The sequence below is a fragment of the Fringilla coelebs genome, assembly GCF_963513975.1.
Source record: "Fringilla coelebs genome assembly, chromosome: 1".
Lineage (NCBI taxonomy): Eukaryota > Metazoa > Chordata > Aves > Passeriformes > Fringillidae > Fringilla > Fringilla coelebs.
Window position 1 is genome coordinate 136,580,661 of NC_140028.1, and position 27,789 is coordinate 136,608,449.

Genomic DNA, 27,789 nt, shown 5'->3' on the forward strand with positions numbered 1-27,789 from the left:
CCATTTAAATCTGTCTTTTCTTTTTTAAGGCACTTTGAATAGTTCTGGTTTTTTAGTAGAAAAACAAATTGCAACAGTAAATCTTTTTTAACCAGTGTGGAGTAAGGAGCAAAATTATGTAATGTCATTGACTCAAACCCCAGTGAAATATATCTGTGCCTCTTCACCCCTAAATCTCTACCTGCATTTATATATTTACACCACCCAGTATGGGCACATCAGTTTGTGTAATACATTTATTAAAAGCAGATTAAATTTTTTAAAGTATATGAATTCAATTCTATCTTCATATAGCATAACAGTCATTATACTGGCAATATTTTCACTCTGTTTTCAATTTTTGCAAAGTTCCAAGATACTTTCCTAAACTTGGAATTTTTTATAAGCCCCCTCCTGCCAATAGCTATCTCATGGGCCTTCTCCTCCCCACTCTCACAAAGTTGCACTGCTGCCCCATAGGGCTCAGGCAGCCCCACAGGGCTGGGAACAGACTTTTGTATCTTTGATGTTTAGAGGATTTTAAGTTGGTCACAATCCGAGCCTTCATCTACAGTGCATTTGTGCTGGGAAAAAGTCCCCTGAATTTAACGAAGCTGATGAAACTCATAGAAATGCATTTGTTCAAAAATTCAGTTTTGTGAAGGAAATAACATGCCATGAAAAATATCAGTGTGATGGCTGAGCTGTGATGTTCAGTGTATAAATACTTCCTAGCACCTTGTGACTCCCAGCTTAGAAAAACAACGGAGCAGATTCCAAGATGAACATACCAGTGACCAGTGGCTTTAATAGGCTGGATTATGTCTGGGTGTCAAACATCTGCAGTGTCTGGAGTGCTGGTGGCTGCAGATGCTGTACACTTCCCATTCTCACAGCAGATATCACAGGGCTTTGTTCAGAGAGAGGGGATAGAAACTTCTTCACCTGATGTCATTCAGCACCCACTCCAAATTAGCCACCCTTGCTCTGGATTAATCTTTTCCTGGAGGTGCCTTTCTCCCCCTGAATGCAGAGGAAGCCTACTTGATGATGTCAGCTTGGTTTGGCTACCTGCAAGGGACAGGCACAAATCCCCTGTGGCTCATCTAAGTGATGAGTATGCATTTCATTTATCATCAATTCATGTGAGAGTCAGTCCACTGTGGGTATGTTTTCCTTTCAGAGTGGGCTTAGTTCAGAGACTGGGGAGATTTGCTGTACTAGTACTTCAAACACTGACTTTACATCTAGGCAACATGTTCAGGGGCTGCTCAATACACATTGTTCATGCACTGCAGCCATGTCCCACAGGGAAAAGCTGTACCAACCCAGTGCATTTAAAAAATGAATCTAGTATTAAAAATATTTACTTGAGGAAGTATTTTCAAATCGTCCATATATCATCAGTGAAACATGACTTAAGAGCAATCTGAACTTCTTAAAAATCTCTGGATATTGAAAAAGTCAGCAGACATCATGAAAACGTTAAGAATTTCAGCCAAAATGGTGAGAATACAGGCATGTAAAAAAAAGGAAATTCTTAACCAGAGCAATCTTAACCATAGCAGTCAAGCCTCTATGAAAACTACTCCCAGAGAAATTTTTAAAACACAGAGGTTTTTTATTTCTGAAGCTGGATGTACATGTTTCAGTTCTTTTACTCTTCTTCCTCTCATTAAGTTGGTTTGGAATGACTGTAATTTTCAAAGTGTTCATTATGTACAGAGTCCTTTAACATGCAGTGAATCTGTGCCCTCGTAGCCTTTAGGTGAAGTCCACGCATTTAACCATTGTGCCAGTCTCTCTTTACTGTTCTCTGCTGCTTGCAAATACTCCCTTGACAAAGCCACAGTGATTACTTCTTTCCTTTGTGATCTGCAAACTAGGTCTTCCTTTCTTCTTCAACACTCTGGACACTTTAAAAGCCTTGTTAGGTTTTTGTCTTCTGGATCTTTTTTATAGTGTTACATCCTTGGCTAATGATCCTGTAGCATCTAAAGAATTTCTATTTTTTTCAATGTTTAATAAACTGTAGTTAAAATTACTTTAGACAATATTGTTAACAGCTGGGTTTGAGTTAATACAAAATCAGATTCTTGGGGCCATAATTTGGTATAAAACTGTTGCATTATCATAATCACTGGGATTGAATTTAGGGTTATACACCAACTCTGGCTTGGGAGTTAAATGCTATGAGCAAGAGAAAATTAGGCCAACATGAACTACAGTATGTAACTTCCACATTTTATTTTGTACCTACAGATTAACTAATAGTCTAATACTAATACTACTACTACTACTAATAATAATAATAGCCCTGTTCTGATTTTAAATTTCAGTAGCTCTGTTTATTAGTAGGAGTTATTACTGGCTTTCACTGGCATGACATCACAATTAGGCTTCCTATGTTAATTCCTCTCTTTTTCTCTGGGCAGAAGATATATTTTAGCACATGACTCTGGGCATCACAAACTAAATGAATTCTCCAGGGAAGACTATTCTGTTTCAGTAAATCAAGCTCGTAGCTGACTGTGTACAAGCAAGAGAAGCTGCAGGTTTGCATCAAGGTCCAGCAGGAACCACAATTGTGTCTGTAATATTCCAGGAGTAAATGCAGATTAGAGTGATTGCGGTTCTTCCAGTTCACAGTAGTGACCTGCTTTGAAGCCTCAAATTAAAGTGATCAGTTTCCAAAAGGGCTCTGAATGTAATTATTGCCTTGTGGAACTTCTAGCTGAAGGATTTGCAAGAGGGTAGTGTTTTATATTAAATTAAATAATAAGTAATAAAACAAATAAATAATAATAAAAAATGTATTTTTTCAGAGTCACTTTTCTGTGAAGAAAGGAGCTGCGGCCTTGGGTATTGGTACAGATAGTGTGATTTTGATTAGATGTGATGAAAGGTAAGTAAAGATGTCAAATACACCTTTTATTGTGGTGCATAACAGAGGATCATCAGATGCTCATCTCAGAGAGAGTATGTAGGATGTGGTCAGCAGTTGGTATAATTTGTCACAGCACTGTCATCTTCATCAGCTTTACACTAATTTATCTCACTTGAGGAACTGGCTCTATTAGCAGCTTCTTTATGGGTCCATTTTTGGAGTTCATAAAATATCTTAAAAGTTTCTTTCCTCAGAGGTTTCTGATTTTTTTTTTTTTTTTTGTTTCATTCTGGTGTGAAACAGGATATCAAACTAATATCATTCTTTACATTTTGTGCTAAGAAACCAGGGGGAAGCTTGTTTTGGTCAAATCACACTCTCATGTTTTGATCCATTAAAATGAGCTACAGTGGGCCTTTTGCAGGAATAAAATATTTAGGAGCATTTGCTAGTATAATTCCACTACTTCGTGCCCCCACCATCTTTCTCAGCTGGATTGCATTCCCCTCAGTGCCCTTGACAGGGACATGTTTGTGACAGGAAGTGCAGAGAAGGATCTTGGCAGCATTGTGGGAAACACAGGCTGAGACGGATGGTGGTCCCTGGAAACCAACGGCACAAGAGGCAGCTGATGTGCAGCTCACACAGGCTCTGAGAAGGGGTGGTAGATGACACTTACTGCTTAACTCACCCAACTAAAAGGTTTAAATTCTCTGTCAAACCCCATTTTGAGAAAAAAGTATATTAACAAAATCGACATGTTCTAATAAAAATTTTCTGGTTTAGGGAAAACACTTTCTATGGGACAAAAAATTAATAGAACAATTCTTACTGATTCTATTGAGAGTCTTTCCAATAGAAAATGGTATTTGAGTCCATTACTGTTATAAGGCATTGAATTAATTAAGTCTCTAACAGAAATGGAAGGCTTTGCTGCTGTCAAAATATACTCTGCTCCCACATTAAAAACAAGCATCAAGTAAGCAATTTACAGTGCTTATCACAGTGCCTGCATATTGACTTATGGTCCTATTATCTCTTCAGTAACAAAAGACTGAACACACCTTGAAGAGGATTTAGTGATGTCTGAACAACCAACACATACCGAAATAAATCCCCAGTTGTTTCTATTCACTAGAGATGGATGTGGATCAATGAAGCCATGTCTTCTTTTTCTCCTTGTGCAAATTCAGTGTGATGGTTTTCTGTGAAGACCACAAAGGTTGGCCTGCCCACACTGAAGCAAATCCACAGCAGGATTCCTGTGTGTCTCACAGACACCCCAGGGACACAGCAGACAGCACAGGGACAGAGCAGATTGTTTGCAGGCTGGTGTGGTTGAGAAGAGCCTCTGTGAAGATTGGCCTGTGGACAGGGAGCATGTTGATGTCTTTTTGATGTTTTCAGTATGACCAGGCATACTTCCCGGCGCCTCTTTCCCATTCTGACCCACACCTGCCAAGTTTGCCTTGTTTACCTGGTAAATCTTGACACTGCTTGGGTATTGCACTCTCCTGGCCGTGAATTCCTGCATCTACTCAATGTGACATGGGGCTGGATAATTGCTTGCTTTGGTAAAAAAAAAAATTGAGCAGTGAAAGCATCTGCCCAGTTCTGTGTATGCTTCTATGCACAAGCTCACTAAATCAGAAACTACTAAAGAGCAACATCTAAATTATGTTTTGAAGAGGAGCTCATGCCCTCCTTTGACATGGTTTTATTTTCTTCATTCTTCTCGTGATCCCAGGAACATCTTTTGAGCGTTAGACTACTACTGCTTATCTCTGATCGTGTACATGTGTCTGGGGGGAGCTCACAAGGAGCTGAATACTCTTTAGGCCTTCCTTGCACTTCTGCAAGAAAAATTAGTGTTAATTTTTGGATTATTAGAGCTTTTTATTTTTAGTTATTCTTTCCATATTTTACAGTTTTGAATATGCAGGAGAGATTTCTCAAAAAAACTCAGCAGTACAAACCCATTTCTACTTAAATAAATACCATCTTACTGTAAGCAATGTGAGGAGGGAAACTTACAAAACCAATAGAATCTTATTACAATAAATTGATAATTTTTAAAAAAGGACATGCATCCAAATGTCATGAAAACAGTTCAAGGGTTTATATGCAAAAGGAAACTGAAACTAACGGTTTATTAGTTTCTACTTCATTTTGAGCTTTAATTAGGTTCTTTTTTTTTAGCAGGAATGAGGGCCTAGTGAAAGAAAAAATCTGAAAAAGTCTTTAAAAAGTGTTTAAAAATCTAAATGTACAACATTCAAAGCTGGTGAAGACTTTGTTTCTGTGACATGTAAAATCTATCATGTTTGTATTGCTGGTATTCACACTGCCTCTTCTTTTATAGACTTGCTTCTGTCTAAAGCAAAGAAAACCATAGCCTTATAATATTCAGTATCAACGCTGTTTTATCTTGCACCTAGTTAATTTACAGGATTTCCTAAATTAGCCTTCAGGCCTTACCCGACTGAATCTGAAGTGGATGGTTCATAGTGGAGGTGTTGCAAATGCAGTCAGTGCAAAGAGCCTGACAGTGCATTTAGCGAGTCTAAACTGGCAGCTTCTCACACCCTGCTTCCAAGAAAGGCAAACATGTCATTCCCTGAGCCGTGGGAAAGCCACCCTGGAACGCCTTCATCCCTGGGAAGGGAGCGCAGAGACAGCAGCTGGCAGCACCACTGGGCTGCACTGCTCAAGGCTGTGCAGCTCTTCTGGCATTTTCTGTGCCTGCTGAGGGAGGGCCATGGGATTTGGCACCCAGTTAACTTCTTGGGCTGAGCCTGTCCTTGGAGACTGAGGCTCATTCCCAGGACTGTAACTTCAGACAGGACTAAAAGGCTCCAAGGAGCAGTATCAGTCTTTAAGATACTTTCTCTCAGTTACCATCACTATATTGATGCAGATATATTGCCTAAATAAAGAGGGTAAAAACTCAGACTAATGGACAGAGTCTTTCTGTGCTCTTCAATGCTGCATAACTCTTGGTCAAAAAAGTCATTTTGCTCCTTCTTTGGGTTTCCTATTAAGTGAAGAAGCAACAGCAAAAGTTGATTTCAAGATCAAGTTACTGATATAACTCTCTCTTGCTCTAGAGGGAAAATGATCCCATCAGACCTTGAAAGAAGAATTGTTGAAGCCAAACAAAAAGTAAGTTTACCAGCTTTTCTGCTTCCAAAGAAGAAAAAAACCTGAAGAATGGTAAAGCCAGTTGTTTGCTTTCCTTGCATACACAGGCTTGCCCATTAAGTTTTGATTTATTTCTTATAAATGTAGCCTGCCAATTAATGAGGCAAGAGTTGCTGAGAAAATAGGTTTAGAACTACTTTATAATATCCATGAGCTATTTGGCTTTCTTTTTTATATGATGTTTTGCATAATGCCATTCTCTTTTATATTATCAGCCTATGATGCAGCTTCTCAGCTGAATGTTGTCAAAACCTGGGTCATTATTTTGGGGAATTTTTTTTATTCTAACGCATTGAAAATACTTTTCATAGACTCACCAAATCTAGAAGGTGAACTAAAATGCACATATCTCTAAAAATGCGCACAATTTTCTATTTGTTCACTGAGAGAAGCTAGAATTAAAACATCAGATTAAAGTATGCAAGGAGCTCAGCCCTGTGCTTTCAGCATTTATATTCACTAGACACACAGCAGCTAAACCTGATTAATAACACAAATCTTCATTAAAAGTGCTTTTTTTCCCAAGAAAAGCAATAGAGTAGATAAAAAAAATAAGGCAAAATGGTAATAGAGTGCCACTCAAACCTACAGACTGTTGCAGGAGGATGTTTGGACTTTTTTTATGGTTTGAACCCCAGTTCTGCAAAAAAAAGGTAGCCACTCTTAACCTCTAAGTACTCCTTATAAAATCAACATAACTAAAAATGAAATTAAATTGAAACACTTCTATGAATTTCAGCAGACACCAGTTCTCATAGTGCGGAAGTGCTGGCCGGTGAGTGTTCTGCTGTGAGCATTTAGCAGAGGGAGTTCAAGAGCTAGTCCCTGCCTTTACCTTTGAGGAGCTGTCCCCCTGCTCTGCCTTAGGGAGGGGCTGGAGCCCCACACCTCCCCTGCCCCAGCAGACCCTCAGACACGATGTTCCGCTGACAGAGCTGGGGCACCACCTGGCCGGACACTCACTGGGACAATGGCACTGCAGCCCAGGGCACAGCCCAGCAGGAACGCTTCTCTCACCGTGCTGCCTGGTTGAGGTTTGTTTATGTGACATCCTGCAGTGCAGACATTTTTGTTTCAGGCAGGTGGTGTGGAGCAGAATTGTTCTTTTGAGCCCGTACCTGTCTCATGCATCCTAATAAATGGAGGATACTGGTTTGGAAGTTTGCTGCCACCTGAAGGTAGAAACTGTAATATCGCTGGCATCTAAACGTGGAGAAAACCAGTGTAACCGAGCAGGGATGGCTCCGGCAGACACTAGTGGGGGCAGCACAAGGGGAGCTGGGGCTGCCATGGGGTGAGGGGGCTGCAGCCCTCTGACCATGCACATCGTCCCTCTGCTTTCTTGCAGGGATTTGTTCCTTTTCTGGTGAGTGCCACAGCTGGGACAACAGTGTATGGGGCATTTGATCCTCTCATAGCTATTGCAGACATCTGCAAGAAATACAAAATCTGGATGCATGTGGATGTAAGTACCATCATACGTGGAGGGCTGGATTACAAGGTGTATTAACATTAATTTATTCATTTTGGAGAGCGTCATCTTGTACAAAACCCATTGTATTTAGTTCCTGTAATTAAGTCTAACATTCGAGCACCGACTTCCCACTCCTCTGAAAGGCTCAGGTCAGGGGGATATTTTAGGAGCTGTGACTGTACTTGTAGCAACTGGGACACTTAAGTTGACCTAGTTTGAGTGCTTTTGGCTTTTTGGCTTTATCTTTAAATGCCATAAGTAAAGAAATAGGTAAGAAGCACACTGAGCACTGGCTCAGCTTCTGCAGCAGCTGCAAAATAAATATATAAAGAAAAGAATACATTTGTCTGGAATAAAGTACTGCAAATTGCTGATCAGGTTAATGCAAGTGCTAGGGAAATTTATCAGATTGGCTTCTTAGCTTTATCCAGGCTCTTGCCAAGAAATTTTTCTGAAGGATCATCTTTCAGCCCTAGAATATCTTCTATGTCATTTTTGCAAATCCTTTCTCCAAAAAGGCTTGGTAATTGACTTCCCATAGGTTTGGAAGTCTTGATTTTGAATTACAGTGTCAGCCAAAATCAGTCCATTCAAAGGAAGAATTACTATTTACCTTAAATACTTCACAGTCACAAGAAATGCCTGCTTGTTCCAGATCTCTGTAAGGAAAGCAAATGAGAAGAGGGCAAGCAGTAGTGGGTCCAAAATATGTTGAAAATCCCCCAAAGCAGCTGAGATCCCAGCCTGGGTTGTTATTATAACTTAGTGACTACAAGAGAAAAGGCAGCTGACCCAGGAGCAGATCTGCAAGTCGTTAATTACAGCATGGGGCAGCCCCCTGTGCTGGTGTCAGAGGAGGGGGTGAGTGAGGGGTTTGCAGATGATGAGGTTGGGAGCCTGGATTAAGGGCCATTAACTGCTGCTTCCAAGCTACTGGAAGAAGATTGTTAGCACAGCTCATGCCTCAGGCCCCATCTGCCTGGTCATTTTGGAGTGTGCCCCATCAGTGGGATAGAAAGGGTCCCAAACTGATGGGAAGGCACAGATGTCATCAGGGAGGAAAGCAGAGCTCTCATTAAAATGATGTGCCTTGCCTTCCAGGGAGCGTGGGGTGGTGGGCTCCTGATGTCCAGGAAACACAAATGGAAGTTGAATGGCGTCGAAAGGTATGGTTTATTAGTACCAATAAAAGACATTGATTAAATGCATTTTGACATACTTGTGATTACCATAGCAATGCCTGTAAAAATCAAGGATCGATGTTACCTCTGAGATACAGTTGGGAGAAATCATATAAACTGTCCTTCCAGTTGAAGCAGCATTGCAGAGTGCCTTTGTGACAATTTGTTTTGAAGTATAAACAGCAGACATTCCATGCTTGTTTCTCTCTTCTCCACCATGCACTCACAGGTCCAGAGCAGTTTCTGCAGCATTCTCTGATTCAGCATCCGACATGAATTAGCAATTTCATTTCTCTAAGAAGTGAATCTTGTAGGTCTTGTACACTGAAGTATAAAACTCAAAGTATAAAATGTGAGTGGACCTGCAGTTAGGATAGACGCCCTGCTTTGTCACTTCTGGAGAAAATAACTCTCTCCAGACTGTGTCATTGATGTCTTCAGTAAGTCTGTGCCTGGATATAGACGCAGTTGTAGCCATGAGCTCATAAACATTGCAGATAATGCAGATGAACGTAAGTGATGCTCATCCAGGCTGGAAGGACTGAACTTGAACTTAAAAACAGCTGGTTACTCAGAAACACTAGTTAAGCCATGGAAATCCTTTTTTTAGGATGTTGAGATTTATCTACATTCAAGGAAAGACAAAAACCATTCAGGATTTCTGTGAGCCACAAATGAGTGGAAGCTCAGAGGGTATTTAGAGAAATTTCAGAGATGCTTGCCCTGTTTTGTATTCTTCCCAGTCATCTCTTTAGTCCACTTTCTAGAGGCAGTATACTGGGCTGGATGGAGTCACTTACATTTCTGTATTTCCTGAAGCTCATAATGTTTGAGAGTAAAGCATTACTCCCTTCCTCCTTCTTTATCACTAAATCAAATTGCTGTTCCTTGCCAATTAAAATTGCAAACAACTTCCTCATCGTGATCCTGGAGTTAGGAGGATACCTTGATGATTCAGTTCTTTTCTCATACATCTCTCTTGCAAAATTTGGAAAGCAGCCAATGATTCTATGATTTCATTTAGTTAAGATTGCCTGCAGCATTCTAGACTTACATATCATGCATTAAAAGGACAAATATCCAGCAAGCAAAAATCTACCTTGTTGCCTTTGAGGGCAGAGTATGGAGCAAAGGGTTTGCCTCTCAAATTGCTGTCCAAATTGTGCTGGAATGAGAAGTTCAGGTTAAATCTGCTTTGGAGCATTTTCCACATAATAGCTTTAGATCCAGAGCTCCACTGGATTTTATTAAGTGCTTTGATAAGTACCATCTCAATGTGTTTGGCAGTGAATTAAGGAAATTTGGTATTTTGAATGCTGTTCCTCTCTTTGCTGGACACAGCAGCTCATTTCAGTTTGTCCAGATCTCAAGTATGGGAGCCTTTAGAGCAGACCTCTTAGGGACCTTTCAAGGACCTTTCTGTTTTGTGGTAGATAATGGAGTTATCACAGGTGTGAGTAGAAGAGAGCTGAAGCTGTTACTCATGTTTGATGGAAGAGGGAACATTCACTGCAGCACACTGTGCCCTGAGTACTGACATCCTTCTGGTAACAGTCAGCCAGCAGAAATACTCCTGTCACAGGAGGGTGACTTGCAGGACTGTCCTTACCATGCCCTCCAGTCTCCCCATGGCAGATTTCAAGGTGCTGGAAGGCACCTGAAGGAAGCACAAGCCCCAGTGTGTGGAGTAGATAGGTCTGGCCAGCATCAGGAGTTCCAGCCTGGTGTCCCCTGTGCAGAGGCTCAGACAGGGGGTCACAGCTACATGAGAACAGCATGTGTGCAGTGAGTGCTCCCTTCGAGGGTCTGGGCACCCTTCCCAGGGCTGTGGCTGGTCAGTGATTTCATCAGTCTGTATTTAATGATAGCTCAGGACCAAATTCTGCCAGTCATGAATCTCTCCTGTCATCCATTTGAAATCTGTAAAGGAAAAGCTTTTTTTTCTATCTTTGACCCATAGCCAAAAAATCACATAAGTTCTTGGTGTTCAGTTATTTGGGCAAACATAAGATGCTTTGGGAAAACATCTGTGGATTCCTGTAGAATTTTTTACTTCACTGTTTGTCTTGGTCAGCAATTTCTTCAAACACATACTGATGACAGAAGCCCAAAATAACTGATAACGAATGAAAAATGGCGGATTTTTATTTTACATAATTAATTATTTTTCTGTGTGCAATTGGTATGTAATTAGGTAAATAAGTGACCATAGGGTAGATTAAATGTTTTTGACAGATAATTCCCATCTGGCTGTTGTCAGTAAGTAACCCTTTTGCTCGAGAAAATACATACCACTATTGTTACTTAGAGGTCTCTTAAAGAATTTCCATCTGATTTTGCATAGGCACAAATAAAATTAAAAAGTCTCATATCAAGGGAAATTCATAGACCTGAGTGAGTGTTCAGAACCATTAGCTTTGGTGTTGTAATCAGAGGACTGACTGAGCTGATTAAAAGCTGCCAAATACTCAAAAAGCCAAGCCAAGTGGCCAGATGTTGCCTGTGGAAGACTGTTCCCTACAGATTTTGCATCAGGCACTTGCACAGTCCTAATGAAATAGCAAAGAAGAAAGCACAGAAGTACTGCCTGATGTCCCTGTGAATTTTGAAGTCACTTGCTTTGAAGGAGTGGAAGCAATTTGGCAAGAGATGCATAAATGTGTGGCACTGTCTCCAAGTCCTACAAAGGAAAGCACTGCTAGATTCTAACCTGCTCACCTCTGTTCCCATCAGTGTTACCTGCAAGTGTGTCCTTTAAGTATTCCCACGCCTCAGTTGACTGACATACCAATTTACGCCATCAAAATACAAATCACTGCACTAGATAAAATCATATGCACTGTGTGTCCTTGACAGCTTGCCAAATAGGATGCAAATATATACATTTATCAGCTAACTCATCATATGTAACAATAGTAATTATAAAATAGCCAATCGAGCGTAACCCAAAATTAAAATAAACAACTGGACAGTCTTCCATTCAGCCCTCACCACAGTCCCAAATGCCTCTTCTCTAGACTGTACTGTGTCAGCCCTCTGCTTGTTCCCAAAACCTAGGCTGAAAGCAGTTTTTCCAACACATGTCCTGAAGGGAGGCAGAATCAGACTCTTTTCTGGCAAGATGGGTCAGTTTAATAGTTATTACTGTAGTTGTGTGAATTGCTGTAGCCAAGCAAAAATTGGGAAGCTATGAAAATTTGCTGTCATCAGAGCAACAAGAAAAATTACTTTGGGCCAGCTTTTCCAGGTTACTCAGAGACTTAGTGATACCCAGAAGTATTTCAAGGAATTTTTTTAATGCCTGTGTGAACCAGTTATGAAAATCTTGGTGAAACTGGAATAGAAGGAGGGAGATCTGCTGGGTTGCCAGCTTCTAATCTGTATCTTTAATTGACTCTGCAATTTTAGAAAGTTCGTCAGTCAAGTGCAGTTTTTAGGAAGTTTGCCCTATGTTTGTAAAGTGCAGATGACTCCCCAGAAAGTTCAGTGCTGATTAATTTTAGTGGATAGAGCAATTATCCTGTGGTAATTTGCCAGGATTGTCATCCAAAAGCCAACTGGAGTGGATTAGGTCCCCTGTGAAGGCATTACTTTCCTAATATCAGCCATGATTATTTTCAGCTTTGGTTGCTCAGAAAAAGGAAAAAAGTGAGTATTGCTACATGTTTGGTATTATTCTAATTATTTCTAAATGCCTCTGGGGTTTCATCACATAGTACAATGTCTGAGTTTCATGTGGTTTTCTGTCCCAGGGCTAACTCAGTAACCTGGAACCCTCACAAGATGATGGGTGTCCCACTGCAGTGTTCAGCCTTGCTAGTAAGAGAAGAGGTATGTCACAATATATATGCTTCTCTGCTTCTTTCTGGCATTTTACTTCTGAAAATCCTGGATATTTTCTTCATAACTGTGCCATAGCTAATACTTGCTAATGTGATGAGGATTATAACAGGAACTGAGAAATGAACTCTGTTTATATGCTTCAGCCATGTCTGCAGAAGGAATTAAAGCAGATGTCTACCAAAAATGAGGCAATCAATGGCAATATCTGTACAGAGTTTTGTGACTTTCCATTCTAAATATCCATGGTTAAGTTGTGGCTGCATGACTGTGTAACTCCACTAGTTGCTGTGTAGCATAAGATGTAACTGCATGCAAACTCTGGTCCTCTTGGGGTGAAAGTTGTGGTTTACATGCAGCACAACATTTGGTCCAGAATCGAGGCATCATTATACTTTCTAGACTTTTATGATATTCCTACCCAGCTTTGATCTATATATCCACTCGGGGCACATGGAAGTAAAAATGGAACACTAAGTGCACTTGGAATAAAAAGTAAATGTTTCATTTAGTGCTAGAATTTGAATTACCCTTCAAGCCTGTAATTTTCATATAACCATCACTGACTGGGACAGCTGCCGTACAGCCACCACTTAATAGACCAGCTATCAAAAAGCTGGTTGCTGTTTTGCTAACAGCTGTACAACAGATTGTATACAAAGTGATTGCACTTAGGAAGAGAGAAACTGGCTTTTATTTGCCCTCTGGGTCAGTTCCCCAAGACAAACCCTGCCCAGCTGAAGTCAGTACCATCCCTGACTTCTAGTGCGAACAGATGGTTCAGATTAGGAGAAATCTCATTTTGCTATCTCAGTTTTGAGTTACACATAAAGATTAGACTTGATGATAAACAGCCATGTTATGATTCTTCTTGGACTGGAAATTGCCATTTTAGGCAACAGCCCTAAGGTATACCATAAACTTGGTTGAGAACTTAACTAGAGCCAGAACGTGGCTCTCTGCATTTTACTTAAAAAGTTAAAAAGGAAACCTCATCCGTTCATGAGCCAGGTTTTCTCACCTTGTTGGCTTCTGTCCTTCCCACAACGTTACCTCTTAGAATGGTATGTTGCAGCCCAGAAACGGGTCAGGATGGGTTTTTAAAGGCCATATGCTCTTGTGTCTACTCAAAGCTTTTTATACCGCTTAGGCATCCAATCTACAGCTGAGGGCTTTGCAGAAAAGAACTGTTCCTACAAAGAAAGGAAACAATAAAAATCAGAATTTTAGAGACCAAAGCAATTGAAAAGTGCTGTGATATTCTTTAGATTAGTCACCAGTTATCTTGGTCTGACTCAGAAAAGAAGTCTTCAAAGGAAAGGAGGAAAAGGAACCAGAACAAAGAATAAAAGGCAAGATCCAAAAATTAAGCATAAGAATACTAGGAAGCACACTATCCAGCTTTTTTAAAAAATTGTTTGGATCTGGGAATGGATTAGACATTGCTGGATCAGGTACCAAGGTATCTTGGGCACTGATAGGGATTAATCCATTGAGCATCTAAGTCTGGTTTTGTGGGGTTTCTTATCTTCCTTTTGCACTTGGACATATATTTGGCTGAATTTGGGTGTTTGCAATTTTTCACCCAAATCAGCCCTCGAAGCAGTAGTCAAATCTGGGCTGACATCCCTGTGCTTGTGTCTTTGTGCCCATAAGGGATTGATGCAGAGTTGCAATCAAATGCATGCTTCCTACCTCTTTCAACAAGACAAGCACTACGACCTGTCCTACGACACAGGAGACAAGGCTTTGCAGTGTGGACGGCATGTTGATGTCTTCAAGCTATGGCTGATGTGGAGGGCAAAGGTAGGACTGCCTGCTGCACATTTGTTTGTGTTAAAATAATGCACACCAGATACACTTCAGGGTTTTTTTTCTGTAATCATAATCTTAGAAAATACCTGACCTGAATTTCACATATATGACATGAAAGAAAGAACATTTTTATTTTCTGGGGGTTTTATACTTTTAAGGATGGAGCTTCAAAGCAGCACACATGATTTTGAAACTTGAACTGTATGGCTTTGCATAGCATTTGCCTTGTGTAACTGTAGGAGTCTAACAGCATAAATCATATACCTAGGAATGTTGTTACAAAGATTTCTGGAAATAAAAAGATGTTTTAATTATATTCAGAAAATATACATGGCAAATCAAGACTGGAATACCTAGGAAATACTTAATTGCATGCAGTAGATATGAAGTAATCTTTTGAAGGAGTAGAGGAAAACTTCACTGGATAATCTGTAAACACTAGCTCTCGTGATTACTTTATCTATATTGCTAAATAAGTTCTTGTGTGTATTTATTTAATCTGTTATGTCAGGTTGCCTAAGGTTGGTTCAGAGGAGATGAGATCACTGTTTTCATTTCCAGAAAGCCTTAAAGATTCTCATGTGCTTCATTAAACCTCTGAGGATGTGTGGGAGTCTGTAAAGGAGGATGCAATAGCTGTAGTGCTAACTGGGTTCTGCAGAGTGGCAGGTGATTTTAGCCATATGTCTCTTTTACTCCAAGCCTTTCTCCCAGGGCTACCTCTACTCTGTTTTGAAATCTTTATACACAGAGGGATAATGACAAGGGCTTTTTAAGTCAGTTCTGCACTGCCAGAACAGATTTAGCAGGGACATGCATCCATTACTCAGAGACATTTCTCCTAAAACCCATTTTTTCAAAATGCCTTGCACTGCTTTTTCTCTTCTCGCACTCTCCTTGTAATATTAACATTACAAAATAGGGTGTGTTTCTCAAAGAGTTTATCTATTCCAGCTGTTTATTCCCCTTTCTCCCTCTTGAAGCTGCATCCTTTGTTTGAGGCATCACAGTTGGTGATTGCAGGAACAATTATGATGTCACAGAGAGGATTATGACTTCTGCCAGGGAAGAAAAAGCAGGCTTTTCTGCAGCTCTTAAAAACACAGCTTCTGAGTTTGTATGGTATCTGTTAGAAAAGAAGAGAGAAGAACACTACAGAGGCAGGGTAGTACCTAAACAAAGTGTGCATTTCCACAGGCATTAGACTGGGCTCTAAAACAGTATCTACCCATTCTGTGCTTAACTAAAAAGAAAAAGAAAAAAATATTCTTGGAAAGTCTCCAGCATATCATTAGTGGAAGATGAAAATCCCCTATCCTGAAAATAGTGGGAGACTCCCCATGTCTGGAACTCAGCACCTCCTGAAGACCCCCCTCCATGCCAGTCCAAGCTGTCCAAAACCACCCTCAGCCTCTCTGCAAAATCTGCCAAAGGCACCCTTTGAAGTGCTATTCAGGTTCTCAGAAAAATATTCCTGAGAGCCAAGCAAGTACCTATGATTATTTTGCAGAGTTGGCTATAGGGGTGTCAGTGGCAAGAGCTAGAGACAAATGAGCTCTGCTTATCAAAGTGCCCTTCATCACATAGAATCAGATCCTTGATCTCATGGGGACTTCTGAGAGGTGACTTCTGCTGATGTGTTGGCAAGTATTGCATGGTCCTTTCACCCTTTTAATTCATAGAACAGATCTTTACATAACTTCTTTTCTTCATCTCTCTGTAAAGGGAACCACAGGATTTGAAGCACAAATTGATAAGTGCTTGGAACTTGCTGAATACCTATACAATAAAATAAAGAACAGAGAAGGGTATGAAATGGTGTTTGATGGAAAGGTATGTAGTGCAACTTCTTTTTCTCAGTTGGCCAAGAGTGTTTGCTTCATTACCTGTTGGGATGCTACCAACAGGTCAAATCAAACAGCATGAGACAGAAAGCAGGGACCCTTGTAACAAAGCCTCCTGTTGTGCCCGTTCCTCTCTTCCTCATGGAATGCAGGGACAAGGGAGATGAGGCAGCTGTCTGTAAGTGTTCAGTTTGCTCAGTTTAACTCTGCTGAAATAAAACACCGGTGTCTCAGCCTAACACAACACTCAGAGGTGCAATGAGAACAAGCTCTTCTGCTGTAAAAACAAGTTGCAGTTTGCTAATAGCAGGGTCTGTCAGGAGTGGGTGTACAGTACCCCACAAAATGCACAAAAAATGCAAAAAAAGCTAGTTCTTGCTTTATGCCTTTCTGCTTAGTGGTCCCATAGATGTTAAATGAGCTAAGATACTGTGGTGCATGCATATTAATACAGCAGCTAGCTGAATCAAATTGAGAAGTAATAAATTTCATTAAATGTAAGAAAATCTTAGACTATCTTATGCAATACCTGTGGCTCCTGTTTACAAAATCAGATTCTGTATTATTCTGTCATGTAATAAAAGTAAATGACACGGTCCTCACCTCTAAATTATCTGTAATAGACTCTTGCCTGGCCATACAATCCCTTCAGCCCCCAGAGGGGACAGGAGCTGCAAAATCCAGATGCCTTTCAGAAAGGCATAAATATATTTGCCCAGCTGGATGATGTGTTTTTGCATCTGACACCCTGGGAATAAATTGCTTAAAATTATCTTTTCTGCATTAATAACGATGATGACTCTCAGTGGACCGCAATAATGAAAACCATTGACTGCTGTCACAAGATGATGTATGAGAGGGAGGGAAGGCATGAACTTAATTTCAATTGAGATATTATGAGCATTTCTTACAACATAAACCATTATTATTCTGTGCTTAGCCTCAGCACACCAATGTCTGCTTCTGGTACATCCCTCCCAGCCTGCGTGGAGTGGAGGACAGCGAAGAGAGAACGAGCCGCCTGATGAAGGTGAGCAGCGAAACCCTTGCAGGCAGGCAATCCCCACGGTGATCTCCCAGGGCACAGGGCAAGGGAGGTTCTGGCAAATGACAGCTCCGTGGTCGTTTTCCTGCAGGCCAGTCTGGCACCACCTTGTCTGGTCCTGGGTGTGGTGTTCCCTGGCTTTGCCCGACGTGCAGAGCCCGTATTTGCTCCGTGTTTATGTACTGGAGGTACTGGGAGCTGCAGTCACTAAACACAGCAAGGGCAGCAAGAACTCAGCAGTACTACAGCACCCCAGCATATGAAACCAGTTGTAGCCATGTTGTGAACAATACAAAAAACAGCTCCTGTGTCCCTGTATTGAGGGAGTAGAAGAGGGAAATTTCCCCAGTCATTTAAAGAGCACAACAAAGAAACAGGATAAATTGAATGCCTTTTCAGTGTGACATTTATTCCTTACTGGAGGTTAATGTTTTTATTAATATTGGATGTAATTTCATTTCAGCTGCTCGTAGCTCTCCAACCTCCATTTAAAAAAAAGAAGTATACTATGTTTTAATAACAATGAGGGTGATGACAATAAAGAAAATAATGGTAATAATGACAATAATGATAGTCATCATCATTGTCATCTACTTTCTGTTGCTCTGCAGGTGGCACCAGTGATAAAAGCTAGGATGATGGAGTATGGCACGACCATGGTGAGCTATCAGCCCCTGGGGGACAAAGTGAACTTCTTCCGGATGGTCATCTCCAACCCTGCAGCCACTCACCAGGACATTGATTTCCTGATTGATGAAATAGAACGCCTGGGACAAGATTTATAATAACTTGGTGTGAAAGCCTGTTCCTGGACCTCTAAGTAGACAATTAAGTTGTCACAAACTGTGCGAATGTATTTGTAGTTTGTTCCAAAGTAAATCTATTTCTATATTGTGGCGTTGGAGTAGAGTACAGTTTAAAATCAAGAAACATGGCTCCTTTAAAGTCCTTTCCTGAGTTATAGAATGCCTCCTTAACAATTAGGTGCACAAAAAAGCTTCATTGAAACAAATAAGAAAGACCAGAAGATACTTTAAATTTTACCCCAAATTTTAACACAGTAATTACTTTAACAGCAATCAGAGTGAATGATGCCAAAGTTGCCCAAAATAATGACAAAATCAGATTGGGGGAAGTGGGAGGGGGTGGTGAGATGCAGAATATACATGCTGTATGTTTAAAAGTGAAAGGATTTTGCCTTTTTCGTAGTATTAGAACAGAATTTCTAATTTACCTATAGCAACATTTCAAATGTATTTAAATAAGTATAGTTTTACAAAAGGAAATATATATATATATATAAAAAATCCTATTTTGTAAACTATATATTTTTATTTTATATGGGTTATAAAACTGCAAGTACAGAAGCTGAAAATTAACTGGGATTCTTTTTCTTTTGATGGAGGTGCCTCGAATATTTATTACTGCTTATTTTAAAAGACAAGCCCACGTAATACATTCTTTCTCCATGTCATATGGATTGTACATCTCCAGGGTTGGTTACTGAAAAACCTCAAGAGGACTGCAGCTCTTACAACCACTTAATAAGATCAATTACAGTACAACAATAGGATGCTGTTATTCCTAGTTATGTTTCCCATGTGGCCTAAGCAGACGCACAACCAATACACAGTGCTAACCAAGACTGAAATAAGGCTGTATTTGGATGGTTTCTCTGTTCTGTGTTTAAAAAGCCTATTTAAAAAAAAAGGTCACAGCTGAGTAAATTCTTATTTCAAAACTATTTCTGCTGTAAGCAGTCCCAAACTACATTGAAAACCTCACAGCTGCATTAAGAAGGTGAAGACTTCTTACAGATGTACAGGTCTGCAAGAAAAGGCCTAAATTAAATGTGACCGTAATCTGAGTGGCAGGGATGGGGTCTCAGTACAGACTGGTTTGTCAAAGGATTTTCACACTGCTGGACTCCATCCTTGTCTACAGTGAAGTCAAGATATGGCTACATCTGCCAAAGAACAACCCCAACAGAGCCTCAAAACCTCTTTAGAAACCATGGGTACAGCTCTTGCAGAAATTATTTGCTGCATCATTCCTTAGCTTTAGAGGTGTCTCTGGCATGGAAACTTAAATTTATCTTTTCTCCCCCCAGCATCTGGAAGTGTTGGTAAGAGTTCTGCAGCTTAGACCTGTCTATTTATAACCCTACTAAAGCTTTGGTTTTAACTTTGCCTAAATGGCCAACTTGTGTTTGTAAAGCAATATGGTTTTGCTGTCTCTAAGATACTTGAAGACAAAAAAAGAAGTGCAATGTGGGTTTAATTTCATCTTAAATAGCTAAATGGAGTATTGATTCAATGTAGTATGAGGACATGAAGTAAGAGGAAATAAAGTGTCTGTAATTGTGTTGCCTTTATTATATTGATAGTACTGTTTTGTCACCTCAGATTGAGGCTGTGCACTTTAGATTTAAACTGTACAATGTTGCAAATCAACATGTGTTGCTGTATAAGCTTGTACAATATATTATTGATATGTCCTTATTTGTGTGGTAGTAGTATTGACTCTTGATATTGTAAGAACTGCATTCACGCCTGTCCCTCTACTGTATCTTTGCTTGGTGTTAACCTCTCCTTGTCAGCTTCTGGGCACACCCCTCACCTCACTTCAGTGGACTTCCATTGCCACCTGCATTGTGTTTCAAGCCAAGCTGTAGAGGAGATACTAATTCTGTCTGGAAGGCCTCAATGTGACCTCTGCTAAACGTGGCAAAATCAACAGATTAATCACTGAAATACTGAGTAGAGCAGCAAATTATATTCTTTTTTCTTGCTGGGAAAAAGGCAAGCAAAGAACTTACAAAGTAAAAATAGGACAGGGACAATGACAAAGGTGATCACTAGCCCGGTTACATCTTGCATGTGCAATTCTGTTTTAAAGTGCTAAGTGCAAACAGCGTATTTATTAGATGTATGTGCCAATCCAAGATTTACATTTGGTGTTCCAGGAGAACCAGCGTTTGTTTTTTTTTTTTACACATTATTGTACTTATTGCAGCCAGGAAGGAGCGGCATAGCAATCTGTTCTTGTGTTTGACCAAAGTATCTTATCTGTGGTGTTGATCTAAATCCAAATAAAGGTGTAACCTGTGACTCCGGGTCTTTTCATTAGCAGCACTGATGAGCACTCTAAGCGTTTGTGCCATTTTGGAGCAAGGCCCCAATAAAGAGAATGTTTAATTGGAACTTCTTATGTCTCCTGCTGGATTTTTTCATTACAAGATGCATTCTGTTCACTACTGCAACATAAAAATACCAACTCCACCACTGGACTTTTTCTGAGTTGGTACTCCAGACCTTTTTGGAGGCAGTACTCAGCACCAGCATACAAAGGTAAATCTGCCCTCTGGTATTCCTTCACCTTATCTTTACAAGATGGATTTAGTTGCTTTTTTCTCCTCAGACAGTCTAAATTTTTTTATGCACTGTTTTTGTCTTTTTATTTCACAAGTACTTATCCCCAAATTAACCACAGACTCAAATCAGCCTTCAGGACAGCAGTGAATGCAGTCAGGGCACTTGCCAGGACAGCACAGACTATACAATGGCAACAATTTTAAATGGCTATGAAGTAAAAAAGACAAAACAACCAATACAAAAACTTAAGATTTTAATCTTTATGTCTCTCCTTGCCCAAGGCTACCTCCCTTCAAAATCTGCCACCAATCTGCTCTATTTCTCTTCCACCCTCTGTGGTGCTGCCCAGTGCAATACCAGCGGCAGAGAAATTAAACTATACTGTTAAAGCCACAGCAGTCTGGAAGCTCATGCCTGAAATGGGATTTTTCCTATAATTTCTTTAAGTCTCTAGCAGAATTTAACACACTGAATACCTGCACAGAACCCAGCTAGGAGATCTGTAAGGAAATAGAGGGAGAACTTGTGGGGATAAATTTCTGTCCTCATCCCAGTGAAGCTCTCCACTTGGCTCTGGGAAGGGAAGCACTGGTTTAGCCTTTTTGAGCATTACCCTCACAGGAATGGATGAAGCTTGGGCTTGCAAAATGACTGGCTTGCCTCAATACCCAGTAGTTAATAGTTGCTGGGGGGTTAATGCAGAAAAAAATAGTGTAGGTGTGCTCTTGTGCAGCTTCTGCAAATCCTTGGCCCTGGTGCCCTGTTGTCAGCCACAAAGGTGGCTAAGAGGCAGATGAGAGGCTGAAGAAGTTGTCAGCTGAGTTGTTAGTCTCATAAGACATGATGCACCACCCAAGGATGTGGCTGATGTGGTCACTGGCTCTTGATGAGTTTGGCTCCTTGTGGATGCTGCTCATTCTGCAAATGGCCTCCAGGCAGGATCCAGAGAGAGGGTACCTCTCCCCTACCCAACAGCCTACATCTCCAAGGAAGGCAGGGTTAAGTATCAGGTTAGTTGTACTTGACTCATGTGTCAGCATGGCTAAGGAATGAACAAAACAAGACAGAGTTCAAGAAGATGTGTATCTTTTATCTGACTTAGCCGGGCTAACTGCCAAGAAGAAATTCATTCTAGACAGAAAGTGAGCCCCATGCAAAGCAACGAAACTCTGTCTTTAATGTGCTAATGTCTGAGTCCTACGGTGTCTGAACCATCATGTTTCTACCTGGCCAGCCCAAGTCAAGGGACTAATTCTGCCATCAAGGGAAAGCCAAGTGCTGCAGCTGAAAGAATTACAGACCTGACTTCGTTCTTCACTGAAAAGACAGAACACCTAGAGGTCATGGCACTGTTCATTACAGCACTGTAGGATGCAGGTGTATAGATTTTACACTGTACTTTGGAGCAAGAAATTGGGTCTGAGATTAGAAGAAAAGGAATATTTACCTCTTTCTGTAATAGAATAAAAGCCTTGCTGCTGAAATTCTTGCATTGTAAGTGAAGATGAAAAAAACCCAGTTCCATAAATTCCCATTTCATTAACAGAGCAAAGGCTGTTTTCCCCAGGCACAGAAAAGTCACAAGTCAAGCAAGGATGGAAACCTCCCATTCTCCCACTACTCTTCAACAGCTGTCCCAGCACATGTTCTCACTCCAGCTGATGGCTGATGCTGAGAATTCCAAAGGCATTCAAATATCTAACTTTAAATGATGTTAACCCAGATTGCTTAATCCCAGTCCTGTACTCACTTTTAGCCTGTGACCTGTAATGCCCCAGGGATAACTTTCTATAGGTCTGTGACCAATGATCAGGAAGGGCAAGTTCAGTGCACTGCTCTGCAGTATGTGAAATTTCTAAAGGAGTCCTCACCTTCCACAGAAAGGAATTGTTTCTAAAACACGAGATTTCACATTACAAGTAACAGGATCTAGTGTGTTACTGTCATCTGACCTGCACTGGACATTAAAACCATGTCACATTTTAATTATATAGAAAGAGAAAAATACAAACATTAAACTAACAAGCAGGACAGGGAGTATTAGAGTAGGTGTAATTAATTTGTCTCATTACCCTGGAAAATGTTATTATTTTATATAGTCCTGTATCGCTAAATTTCCATTTTCTCCCACCTTGACACTCCCTCCTGTTGGACTTCTGTTTTTCTACCCATCCTCCTCTGTCCTGGTAATGAAAGTGGTTCTGGAAGAAGAGATGGTTGGGACTTGATGTAAACATGTTTATGATGCTCTGAGAAGCTAAAAGGAAATTACTTGTATTAGAGGAGTCAGCTGTAGTCTGCAGCTCTTTAAAGGCAGTCTATAAAGAGGGATGTGGCCAAGTGGTTGGAGACTGCACACACCAGGATGCCCAGCAGAGCTCCCCAGGCGCTCCTTTGCTGGGAGGCAATGCCCACCACAGAAGGTGACTCCACAGCAGTCCCTGCCAAACAGCTCCAGCTAATTTCCCCATTCAGATGAGCCCCTGCTGTTTGCATTGCACTGGCAGCCAGTGGAAGCCCAAGCCTGGCAGCAGTAACACTGTCAGCTCCAGACTGGAAAGCATGGAAAGGACTTGGGGCACAGAACTTTTCCCAGGACTTTGTCTCACATGATGGTTTTTCTCTTTCACCAGTATTTCCTTCTGCCCAATAGAGATTCTGGAAATAAAATGTGAAATTTGTAGCAATTCTCTGTTTGGATTCCTCTTTCAATGAAATTGACTTTGGGACATAGGTAGTTTCTTTTCACCAGTTCCCAGATGCATGACTTCCACCAGCACATTTCACCAGCATGATAAACCCTCCTGGCTGCAAAAAGCTCAGAGAAACAAGGACAACAGCTCTGCACAGTGCCTGCAGAGAGGACTCCTGGGGCAGGTGGGACTGTGCCCCTTCCTTCTGCAGCAGGCACTTACATCACTGCTGGGATCAGAACACACAGAAATGAGTTATGAATCCCCTCCCTTACCCTGATGAATCCCCTTATCCCTTATAACCCTTATGGTTATTGGCTCTTGCACCAGCACTTTGGGCTGCTACTCCAAATAAGTCTATCTATATTAAATTTGGGAGATTGAGAATTAAACTGTATTAATAGTGATACTAATGAGCAGGACATTAACAAAGTGCAGAGTGCCATAAGTAAGATCCTGTTACTCAGTGTCATTCATGACAGTTCTGAATAGAAGATTTAATAGAAATTTTTAGACTTGAAGTTTATAATTGTGTTATTTTCTGTAATAACTTTGGATTAAAAAAAATTGCTTCCTGTTTTAAGACTACAGACCCATTAAGCTGTCTCAGGAATTCATAACCAACAGCAAATGACGAATGGCAGCATTATGATATAATGCAAATGCCTCCATGTCTCACTCTGTCCTTTTACCTTCAATACCAATGAGTTGCAATGCTGACTACTACAGAAGTGTTTTCCTTGCTTAACCAAACAGATTACATCTACATTTACTAAAATTTCAATAGGTGTCAGTAGTTGAAAGAAATAATCATATTGAAGTGAAATACAAAATATGTACAATTTATGGTAGTGGTCAAAATTGTCTGTTCAGGCACACAGGGCCTTGTCTGTACATATCACAGTTCAGTTTGTGTTGATTCATTTCTCCCTTTGTCATTTCTCCTATTTCATGCTTTTGTGAGCTGGTGTTGCAGAAAAATCTACAAGCAAATCATGTATTGTTGAAATGACACTGGCACCCAAGAGGTATGCACAGATCATCTCAGCACTTTGCCATTGGTTCTGAAACAGCCTGCCTTTTTTTTGTCCCTGTGACAGACTTTGTCTTCTACAGATGACAATTTGCAATCACTTTCTCCTTTTCTTCTGCTAGTTTAGCTACAATCATTATGAAAGAAGAGATAAAAATGATCAAACTCAAAAAGGCTTACAGTGATTGGAGCTGATTGCAGATGCCTCAGTTGTAACACAGCTGAAATTATTGATGTATTACAGTCCTTGAAAGCAATTTAAGGGCAGTAACTCCTAAATGAATTGCAGCTATTGATCACTAGCCTTCATGTTTTCAAAGCCTCCTCTTTGCTCACATTGTAGGCAGCCTTACTTGCTTCCAGGCTTGTTTTTAGAGTGAACAAATTAAACCACTTCTATGGAAAACTGGACACATTTGGCAGGAGAGGTCACCACAGGGTCTAATCCCGGCAGACAGTGCCAATGCTGCAGCAAGTTGGACTTCTGCACCCCAGAGGACATTGCAATTAAAAAATACTCCTGCTGTACTCTTGGGTACACAAAAAAAAGCCCTGGACACAAAGACAACATTCTGCAGGCAGAATGCAGGCAGAGCCCTCTTGGTACTCTTGTTTTGACTGGAAAAGACCTTTAAGATCATTTATTCCAACAATTCACCTCACACAGCCAAGTCCACCACTAGACCTTGACCCCAAGACAGAGCACTGTGCTCTCCATCATCCTTGGCTGTGTTACCACGTAGTCACTGAACATGAACTAACTCAATGCTCATGAAGAACTGCTGCAAGAAGAGGAACAGCTGAAAAAAAAGTCTGAAGATGAAGAAAGGCTCACATTCAGTGTTTTGATGGTAGGGACTTTCAAAAATAGCACCATGAAGTCTCAGGTCCAAACCTAATTTTGTCAAATGAGATCTGAACCCACATCAGCACTCCAATAAAGTGCTCATTGGTGCATATAGGGTCAAGAAAGGCTCTTAATCCCTTCTGTGGACACGCAATCTGAGTGAAGCTGTAATGGGGTTGGCACAAAACTGGTTAATAAATGTACCCAGAGAGTTTTCTGTAGGTGACACAGAGAACAGCTCTGCATAAGTCTGTCCCAAACCTGATTTTTGTCCAGCTGCTCACTAATGACTCAGACTGTGAAATACAGACTGTCTGTCAAGTGACTTGAGGGTGTGGTGCAAGGAGGGGCAGAAATCTGGGAAGAACAGAGGAAAGGTAACAGCTGAATTCAAACCAATCTTGACAACCTGGAAAATAGGATGAAAAAATAGGCTGGGTTTCAGTAAACACAAGTGAAGGGTGTCACTTCAAGCAGGACTGCGGTGAGTTGGCCCTGGCTGGACCTTGGCCTCTAAAGCCACTCTAGCACCCCCCTCCTCAGCTGGGCAGGGGACAGAGAATTTAAAAAAAGGCTCATGGGTTGAGATAAGGATGGGGAGAGATCACCCACCAGTTCACTGGGAAAACAGACACACCTTAGAAAAATTACCTTAATTATACCAATCAAATCAGAATAGGATAATGAGAAAATAGAAACTTAATCTTAAAGCACCTTTCTCTCCTCCCTCCCTTCTTCCTGGCATTCAGATTTGCTCTACTCCTCCCTGTGGTAGCACAGTGGGGTGGGGAACTTCAGTCAGCTCACCGTGTTGTCTCTGCCATTCCTTCCTTCTCAGGGGAGAGAGAATTCCTCACACTCTTCCCCTGCTCCACTGTGGGGTTGCACTCACAGGAAACAGTCCTCCACCAGCTTCTCCAATGTGAGTCCTTCCCACCTGCTACAGTTCTTCATGAATGCTCCAGTGTTGGTCCCCCCCACGGAACTGGCTGCTCCAGGGTGAGTGTCCCACAGGATCACAAATCCTGCAGCAAACCCGCTCCATTGTGGCCTCCTCCCCACAAGTCAGCGGGTTCTGACAGGAGCATGACCCAGCCCTGCCTTCCCACAGGGTCACAGCCTCTTTCAGGTGCATCCCCCTGCTCGGGGTGGGGTCCCCCACAGGCCGTGGGGCTCTGTGCTCCCCCGTGGGCAGCAGGGACACCGCTGCTCCCCACGGCCTCACACGGGGCAGGGCAGCCTCTGCTCCGGCTCCGGCACCGCCTCCTGCCCCTCCTGCCGCCCGGGCCTTGTGGCTGCCGCGCTGATTCTCACACATATTCTCACTCCTCTCTCCACCATTGTTTTTCCCCTTCTTAAATATCTTACCCTGGAGGCTCTACCACCCCCACTGATGGGCTCAGCCTTGGGCAGAGGTGGGTTCCTCTTGGAGCCAGCTGGCATTGGCTCTGTGAGACATGGGGAAGCTTCTAGCAGCTTCTCACAGAAGCCACCACTGTAGCCCCCCTGCTACCAAGACCTTGCCAGTAATCACAGTCATAGACTGAAGGTGCTTTATGTAACAGCCTTTCAAAAAAGGGTCTCAATTATTGCTGGACAATGTTTTATCAGAGAGAAAAAGTACGTAGTCAGCCTGGAATATATGAGTGGGAAAATGGCTTGCACCACAGACTGAGTCATCCTTCAGACCGAGTCAACAGTGAGGACTGGTGCAGCCTCAACAAGGACATAATATTCAGTTTTAAGCATCACACTTCCAGGAAGATACTAAGAAGAGAACAATAATTATTAGCAATCTAAAAACATAAAATCTTCAAAGAAATAGTGAAAGTTGAACTGTCTGCCTAAAAACCATGTCAAATTTATGATGAGAGTCCTCTAATATCTAGACAACTGCTGTAGAGAGGAAGGGATTTTTATTTCTTTGTGGTCATGAAGGTTCAGAAAAGAAACGTGTTCTAACTGCATCAGGAATTATACAAATCAATATTAGAAACAGCTTTTCAGTTTCTTTATTAGCTTTTAAAGCTAATAAAGCCTGAAAACAGATTACCTTGGGAAACCACAGGGTGTTGGAGGTCTTCAGAACAGGGTGGAGAAATGTTAAGCAAGAAACAGATGACCCCACTTCAAGCAGAGGCAAGGAGCAGGGACTCTCTTTGAGACTCCCCTGCTGTATTTTTCTGTGCCTCAAGGCAGCAGCCCTGGGTTGATCTGTGACTACCTGCAGTGCCTTTCAGTGACAGTTTCCAAGACTGTCTGTGCTGTGGATCAGCATGAAGTCAATTTTTCAGAAATCCACTGTAGCAAGAAAGCTGTAGAGATCTCAGGTAATCAGTGTTATAACAGATGTAAGGAGCTGTATTTATTGCCCTCCTTTGGCAAAGGCTGACCTGCCAGCTCCCCAGACTGCTGTTACCCTGCCTTAACCACAGGGTTGGTTGTCTCCTAGATCATTAAGTGTTGCAAAACGCGGCAGAAATTTCCTGAAAAATTCTCAAATTTCAGTACCGTGAGACAGGTCAGAACCAGAAATCCAGATTTTGACTGAAATTTGAATGTAACAAAATAAAAAG

General features: G+C 41.3%; 1 protein-coding gene across 1 annotated transcript in view; it reads left to right on the top strand.

Moving 5' to 3' along the window:
* The window catches only part of GAD2 (glutamate decarboxylase 2), a gene marked incomplete at both ends in the record, with an annotated part of 38,100 nt that extends 20,049 nt beyond the window's left edge, over positions 1-18,051 (top strand). The window contains 9 exons of the mRNA XM_084202991.1: positions 2,805-2,884; positions 5,974-6,028; positions 7,416-7,532; positions 8,643-8,707; positions 12,475-12,553; positions 14,219-14,368; positions 16,103-16,210; positions 17,162-17,251; positions 17,878-18,051. Coding sequence (XP_084059117.1) covers positions 2,805-2,884; positions 5,974-6,028; positions 7,416-7,532; positions 8,643-8,707; positions 12,475-12,553; positions 14,219-14,368; positions 16,103-16,210; positions 17,162-17,251; positions 17,878-18,051 — 918 coding nt within the window. The remainder of the gene's footprint in view (positions 1-2,804; positions 2,885-5,973; positions 6,029-7,415; positions 7,533-8,642; positions 8,708-12,474; positions 12,554-14,218; positions 14,369-16,102; positions 16,211-17,161; positions 17,252-17,877) is intronic.
* Positions 18,052-27,789: the final 9,738 nt, after the last annotated feature.